General features: G+C 35.8%; 2 protein-coding genes across 3 annotated transcripts in view; one reads left to right on the top strand and one right to left on the bottom strand.

Moving 5' to 3' along the window:
• Positions 1-1,144: 1,144 nt before the first annotated feature.
• Positions 1,145-4,478, bottom strand: isg20l2 (interferon stimulated exonuclease gene 20-like 2). Of its 2 annotated transcripts, XM_015043177.1 has the most exons (5): positions 4,361-4,478; positions 3,151-3,218; positions 2,394-3,038; positions 1,884-2,084; positions 1,145-1,312 (listed from the first exon to the last, which is right to left on the bottom strand). In XM_015043177.1, the coding sequence occupies exons 3-5, from the start codon at positions 2,970-2,972 to the stop codon at positions 1,208-1,210; spliced, it is 885 nt and encodes a 294-aa protein (XP_014898663.1). In that variant the 5' UTR covers positions 2,973-3,038; positions 3,151-3,218; positions 4,361-4,478; the 3' UTR covers positions 1,145-1,207. The 2 variants fall into 2 exon arrangements, with proteins under 2 accessions (XP_014898663.1, XP_014898662.1); XM_015043176.1 differs by lacking the exons at positions 3,151-3,218; positions 4,361-4,478 and having other exon boundaries at positions 2,394-3,105.
• A 504-nt stretch (positions 4,479-4,982) lies between these two features.
• mettl25b (methyltransferase like 25B) overlaps positions 4,983-7,715 on the top strand; it is an 8,770-nt gene continuing 6,037 nt past the window's right edge. Inside the window, exons 1-5 of the mRNA XM_015043169.1 lie at positions 4,983-5,344; positions 5,455-5,573; positions 6,527-6,743; positions 6,830-6,892; positions 7,074-7,211. Of these exons, the coding sequence (XP_014898655.1) occupies positions 5,204-5,344; positions 5,455-5,573; positions 6,527-6,743; positions 6,830-6,892; positions 7,074-7,211 (678 nt within the window). The 5' untranslated portion in view covers positions 4,983-5,203. The remainder of the gene's footprint in view (positions 5,345-5,454; positions 5,574-6,526; positions 6,744-6,829; positions 6,893-7,073; positions 7,212-7,715) is intronic.

The raw sequence follows: 7,715 nt of genomic DNA, 5'->3' as shown, positions 1-7,715 counted from the left end.
CATGTTAAAGTTCAGCTCTTTAAAATCTGCTAGTTTAATGTGCAATCATCATTGAATCGAAAGAACAGAGCTAAGTCTGTCCTTTCAATTCTCATTTAACTCTATTTCACAGCTGACAATATATATCTCCATCGTAGATGATTTCTTGATATTACCAGAAAATAAAAAAGATGTAGGATAAAAAAAGATAAAAAGCAAATTCCAAGACAACAGATATAAAATGAAATGCAGTGAAGGCAGTTATCCTCAAGCACAATGGGGCACAACAGTGATGTCAGAGAATTGTTTATCGCCCCAAGAACTCATGAGCAGCCGTGAAGAAAAAAGGAGGCTAACAAGAAGCCTACAGCAACGATAAAGCAGCTGCAGACATTTCTTAGAAGTATGCAGGACAACTTCTGTACTCTTAACATGCCTGGATTATGTGGTATTGTCCCAGAAAACCAAAATGTTTAAGCGTTTTAGACAAAATTCCAAAGTTTCAAACCACCAGTGGAGTATGACAGTAGCACCAATATGCTTTCAAACTTCTGAATTATAGAACATGGCATCAATCTTCTTTGTTTGTAGGACCATACACATGGAGTTGATGTTTCATCACATCTTTTCATCACAAGGTGTGATGAAAAGGATATTTCTGCGGAAGAAAAACCATTTAAACTCAGTTTAACCCTGAGAAAGAATGTTACAGCTACACACAGTAAGTTGGTGACTGCTCACATCCATGAAAAGTTCTGTGATAAAAATGTAAAAATTATGGGTATTCCTTTGGTGTAAAACTATATTTTAAACTACTCTTCCAGGTAGTTCATGAACATTTAAATGTTTAAACATGCACATGATTAATACATGTGTGAAAAATATACTACAAAAATATCTAATTGTGCTCATTTTGACGCTACAAAATAGTTACAAATGTTTTAACACTTGCATAAATGCCACTACTAAAACATGTTTTAACTTTCAGTTATACAACAGCTTTAAGTAATAAAGCAAGCCAACAAGAAACCTTACTTTTTTCATGGATGAATGCCTGTGTTAGTGGTACCATGGTGTGAAAAACTTCTTGAAACATTATGTCTACAAGAGTCCAAAACAGAACTCTTCACTAAAAGAATAAACTTGGTTTTCATTGTAAGACATCTTTAAATTTAAAGGCGGTTGAGCTGGGTTTATTTCTGCACTTTCAAGTATAGAACTACGTGAGTCAAGATGTGGAGGCGAGAGTCCTCTCCCATTCCTCTTCTACCACCTTGTAAAGCTCCATCGTAGCTTTAGCATCTTCCACAGAAGAGTGGCCCTTCTTTCCAGTCTGCAGACAAAAGAGGCAGATTTGATTAAAAAATTATTTAACCTTCTAATTTAACCTTCTGACAGCTTTGAACTCAAGGTTCCAAAGATAATAATGAATATAAGAAGCTTGTTACAGCATTAAGATCATCACATATTATCACTAAATAACCTAAAATCTGTGAAGAGGATTAACCAGATTATTCTCATGACACATGAGCATCACCTGACATCACCTGACGTGTTTTAGGTAAAAAAAAAAAAGAAGCTAAACATGAACAAATAGGGTTTTTGATTAAATAACTGCATACATATGCAAAGGATATATTATTATTAACACTTGAAAAAATACATTTCTAACAAAAACAACAATCCCAAAAATATATTTAGCATTTATTGTAAGATAAATCATAATTTGCATCACAATCATTTATTTAGTCTGAAAAAGATAAATAAGTACTACACTGCCAACCGCAACCATTTTTTAGAGCTGAAACGAGTGTGGAGGTGAAGGGACAAAAGACAACTGATGTGGGCTTGTGGTTTCTTAAATCAAAGAACCAATTAGTACAAATCAACATAACTTCACATACCTGGATGTCACGGTTGAAGATGGCTTTGGTGAGTCTCTTCAGTGAGGCGCACTCTTTCTCCCCGAAACCAGCCTTCAAGTTGAGAAGAGGGATTTTCGACGTGTCCCTCGTCAAGTCAGCAGGATGAGTGTAACCAAGAGCCTTGAAGTCGTTATGTATGGCGTGGCCAATAACAATCTTCCCCATGAGCAGCCTTAGGATCTACAGAGTCACAGCACATTCCTGTCATTCTGCTTTGGGAAAGTTATGATGCAAAATATATCCATGCAATTGAGTAGGAAAAATTAAATCTAATGATTTGGACCCTCACTAATTGTGATTGTACACTCTGTGTAAAGAAACAGACAGGACCTGGTCTACTTCTGAATTAATACTCAGGTAAACATAAAGGAACTTCTCTATGAAATGATAACGACTTGTAAGTATAAATACTGAGTGCCAAAATCATAGTGAGAACAAGAAAAAACTAAAAACTTGGCGTTATTGTGCTACAAATGATTTTTGCATCACCTCCTTCCTGGCCTGTACAAATGGTGTGGCTTTGAAGAGATCTTTGGGACGAATACCGCTCCATCTTGTGCGGAAGTCTGTTACGTACATGGAGGGCTTGATGAACTTGTCATAGACCACATCCCCGTCGTACGAGACGATGCTACAGCGAGCCAGCTGACTGATGCTGCCTTTGGGTCCTGCTCCCACCATCTCACAGTCAATGGCGAGGTACTTTGTGGGGTTCCCTATGGGGGTGGAGAGCTTATGAGCACTGGGTTTGGAGGCGAAGGACAATGTTGCTGTTGTTTTGGTGTTGACTGGTTGGTTTGGCTTTGTAAGGCTATTTTTATTTGTCACAGTGAAAGTAATTGATAGAGGGTTAAAAGAGGAGGTTGAAGGCCCAGAGCTAAGGTCAACACTACGGTCAACGCCACTGGAAGAAGGGTTAGACTGAGGTGAACTTTGGCGTTTTGTTGTCATGTGAGATGGTGCAGCTCTAGTGAAAGGTCCATTCTGTTTTGAAGCTTGGTTGTGTTCATGGTTTCTCCTCTGATGAGAGTTATCATTAAAACACCCTTTCCCCTTCAGGTATTTCATTTTTTTTAAAAACTGCTTCTTCTTCTTCTTCCTGTTGCTCTCCTGGTTCTTTGTGGGAATAATTCCCTGTGGGGTATCAACAGAGGGGGAAACATGGATCATAATATTAGACATGTTAAAATCTTAAATTCTCTACTCGTTGTGCAACGAATAGATCCAAGATTTTGCTAATGCTCACGGCCTCAAAAAGTCTCTTTTCTTTGAAGTCCAAATTGCAACAGATGAAAACAGTTTAAATGCACCACCCTGTAAGACAAAAATACATTGGCTTAGTCCTCTGAAAATGCCAAAGAACAGGTTTAATGGGGGATTCCAAGAAGCTGAACACCAACCAGGAAAAGAACAGTGCAATTACTCTGACTGACATTTCCATCTTTAAAAGCCAACAAAAATAATTGACCACAATTTACTTATTAAATGACTACAATTTTTTAAAGCCCCTTACCGAGAATCGCCAACATCTGTAGATGTACACTGTCAGTAAGCTGGTTGAAAAAATATTTCTAAACATTTCCCTTTGTATTGTTGGGTTACAAAAAAAGCAAACTTATTTGAAAATTGTTTTTTGATGTAAAACTCAGAGGCTAATGCCATAGACATTAAAGAAGTATAATCTATCCCGCTCAATCAGATAATACTTTTTCAAAACTACAGTTTTGAAATTAGCAACCAGCTAATTAACTACCTTTTTATGCTATTGTAATTTAAAAATCAGAGCTGTCAGATGGTATACTATTCTGTCCACTAAGCAATGTTACTAATTGCTTATTCTCTATTTTAGAATAAGATGGGGGGTTTTTCTTGAGAGTAAACATAGAGATATTATTTGAAACTATAAGTAATTGCAATAATCTATATGTGAATTATAATGAAGATATAATAAATATTGTTTTTCAGTTTTTACATAAAAACTGGACAACGCAGTCTTTTTAAATGGATTATGTGTATATACATTGAAATGTTATCATATTAATTACAGGTCACAACAGAAAAGAATAAACAAACCACCAGATCTGTCTCTGAACTCACTAGCAGTTCGCAATGGGCATAATACAAAGTTGTTGAATTCACGTTTATTTATATTCTATAGAAGAAGAACACCGAATTTAAATTCATGTTGCTTTTTAAACTTTTTTACGAGTAAAAACAAAACAAAATGACATTCTTGATACAAGTGAATTTTGACACAAAAACAATGTTAAACAAGCCTATAAAATAATGCAACTCTCCTCTACGGTGTTAAAGCTTCGTTAATAACGTTTTATCACGGCTAACGTTAGCTCACAAAGGCTAATAGTAATTGTAACTAATGAAAATAAAGATAACCGAACGTAAAAAAAACATGTTTCAGTTTGTTTCTAATGTTTTATGATTTGAACAATACATACCCTAAAAGAAGACCTAGAAACATAGCGATAAAAACATGTTAAAATGTCAGCAGCCCGCCTTGCACACAAGAGGATTCCTGCTTCGTGACAACGACTGATCAACATCCGGGGCGTGCTGCCTTCAAGTTAGTAAAACAATGTCCGCATTCCACTTGTGCCTCAACGTCCCCATTACTGGAAAGATTTAAGTATTTAAAACATTAAGGAAATAATAACAAGAAAACAATAATTAAGGTGTGTTTTTCGTAATATTTTTTTTATACTACAGGTCTCAATGAGGAACTGACTGATTACATGCATTGACTACAAGGCAAAACAACCTTAATAATAAGAACATTAAAAACCGGACTGTTTTCTCAAAGCAGATAAAGATAAAAACTGTTTTATTTTTATTTTTTATTTTTTTCTGGTTTCGTTGTCTAACACGTTTTCATAGAAAATATTAAATGCACTGTTATCATTAATCAACAACAACAACAACAACAATAATAATAATAATAATAATAATAATAATAATAATAATAATAATAATAATAATAATAATAATAATTAGATTTGTAAGTTGCATAACAAAAAAAGCAGGGGGCTTAAAAGCTTGTAAATCAATGAAGCCAGAAATTCCGAGGAGTTCATGAACGCTTCGCCAATGTAAGCTGGAAAGTTCAGCAACAGTATCTAGCTAGTTTTTAAAATCAGTCTGTATTTCTTGTATTAAACGATATCTTGTGCCGTTTCTATAGCTTGATTTGAAGACGAATTGCTAGCCTTTCTGGTATTTAAAATAGTTTTAATTTAAACTGCTTTGAGACGCTAACGCATGTTAGCATTAGCTTACGGAGACTCATGTCAGAACAACTGTCAGTGTCAGCAGCACAAGATGCGGAGTTCAGAGCCAGTTTCACTGCACAACAACAAAGAGACCTGGCGAGGAGACTCACCACTTTTCTGTCTCAGTACAGTCGTTTGACCGACTCTTTTATTATTGTGTGTATACATGTATTTAAACATAGCAGTCGGACACAATATTGCACATTCAAAACTTTTATTTTATTGAGGAAAGAACCCCAGTTGTTAACTGATTGATTGATTCACAGGAGTTCTTCACTGAAAATCTGTGGCAGACCTTACCCAGCACCTGGCAGGCAGTGCTACAGGATATTTCATATCCACAAACTGCAGAACTACTGCTGGATACTTCTTATGAAGATAGGAGGTACTGATCATAATGTTGCATTTTTAGAAAGGCTCAACCTTTCCTGTGGTGTTCAATATAAAATTTGTAGTCTTAGTAATAGTCTTCTCAGTTCTGACATGACCTAAAAAAACTAATAATAATTTTAAAAATTGCAGAAACTACAGACTTTTGTCAGTCTGAGCTGACAAGAGTCTGCCAGGTCAGAGCTGATAAGAATCTCCTGTTGCTTCACTATAAAGGTTATTCTTCTACATAACATAAAGACTTGAAATATTTAACTCCATGTGTAATGAACGTATACAAAAATGTCACTTTCTGAAATGAGTGACAAAATATTGAACATTTTTAGGCTGTTTTAATTCAAGCTATGCATATCATAAAATACACCTTGATATTTTTCCAAATAGAACAAATATAATAATTTGTAAATGTCTATCTGTAAAGTCCAGTTCAAACATTGTTGTCTCTTGAAACAGAAAATTATTATTTTTTTTTAGATTACAGCCAATATTCAGTCTTTACAAAACCCACACATGATGTTAAATACATGTTTCAAAATCTTAATCACTTCCGAAATTATATTAACTTGTGGGTTAAACTAAATACATTTTTTATTGTGTCTTATTCATTTTATGGGGGAGTGGCATAGAAATATAATGATCCAAATTCTTAAAATATGTTCTTTTACCACCAAATACAGGTAAGTGTATTAGTCTAAGCTGTTGCCTTTTTGGGAGTTTGATACTCTAACTTTGGTTGGTTTGATAAATCTTGTAGTCTGTGATCCCTCAGCATTTGTTATGTGGGTGATCCTCAGTCTTTTAGTCATGAGGCAAGTTTGACATTAATTGAACTATATTTTCATAATTTTTATGTTTAAAACACTTGTTTTTTGTGAAAGTGGTAACTGAAACACAACATTCAGACATAAAATGTGTGGTAAATAATAAGTAAAGACTTTGTGATTCCAGATATCCTTCGGTGTGGCCCCTGTCCCTCCTGGCTTTCCGTGCCACTGCTCATGCCCTGGCATTTCCCAGAGAGTGCAGGCCTGACCGAGGCGGGGTGGCAGCGTCGGTGAAGCCTGATGAGTTCCTGGAAAACCAGAGTCAGAGTTCTTTACTGGGCCACATATTCAGGAAGCATGTCAAACCCAAGAAACAGCATGAGATCCGAAAGCTTGGCATGGTACAGGGATTTCTATTGACTGTAGGTTTACAACATTTTGCCATTTCTATGTTAGATGTTGTTGGGTTTTCCTTTTTTCTCCACAGCTTGTTAAACAACTGTGTGACCAGACAGGCTGCAGGAGAGTGGTGGATGTGGGATCTGGCCAGGTTAGCGTGCATTAGCCATCTTTTGGTGCCATTTTAATGCTTTCTATAAAATTCTGCAGTCCCTAATTTACACCAATACTCTTGCAATTTAACATGTAGTGCATTTTGAAACACAAAAGGTTTAGTTGGGATACAAATGATCGCAAACTGAATGCTGTGTCTTTTCCAACATTTTATAAAGGGTCACCTCACCCGTTTCCTGTCCTTTGGACTTGGACTGTCTGTGACGGCTATTGAGGCTGATTACACCTTGGCTGCTATGGCCTCCAGATACGATGGGGAGTTACTTTGGGCCCTGGAGAAAGAAAAACGGAAAAAGGTTGGTATTTTGCCACACATATACAGTCATTAAGAAAATATATTTGTTTTGATAAGGCTTGTTTGTCAGATTAAAAGTACCTTTTGCAAAAATTACCTCTTAGCATCTCATTTTCATTCTACTCACAAAGTTTAATATTTAATATCGATCTTTGCACAGTTATTTAAGGTAGCAACCAAGATTAAGTTCAAGAATTTCATGGTACTGCTTAAAATGTCCTATAGTTATTTTTATGATTTTTACCCATGTGTATTTTCATTGTCCCACTTACCTTAACTTGCTGCTGTGACACCTGAATTTTCTTCTCTATTCTTCTGTTCAACTGAACTTGCAGTTGCTGTTTTTGGCCACTTGGGGGAGGCACGCTTTATATTAAAACAGCATTGACTGTTCCAGCCCATATGTCAGGGGTGTCCAAACTTTTTGTCAGATGGGCCAAAATTGTCAAGTCAAATGAACTTGAGGGTCAAAAAATGTCTTCTTATCTACTCAAAAATAAACTAA

The sequence above is a fragment of the Poecilia latipinna genome, unplaced genomic scaffold, assembly GCF_001443285.1.
Source record: "Poecilia latipinna isolate Pla-1442-1.1 unplaced genomic scaffold, P_latipinna-1.0 Scaffold619, whole genome shotgun sequence".
Classification (NCBI taxonomy): Eukaryota; Metazoa; Chordata; class Actinopteri; order Cyprinodontiformes; family Poeciliidae; genus Poecilia; species Poecilia latipinna.
This window is presented reverse-complemented; position numbering and strand designations above follow the sequence as displayed.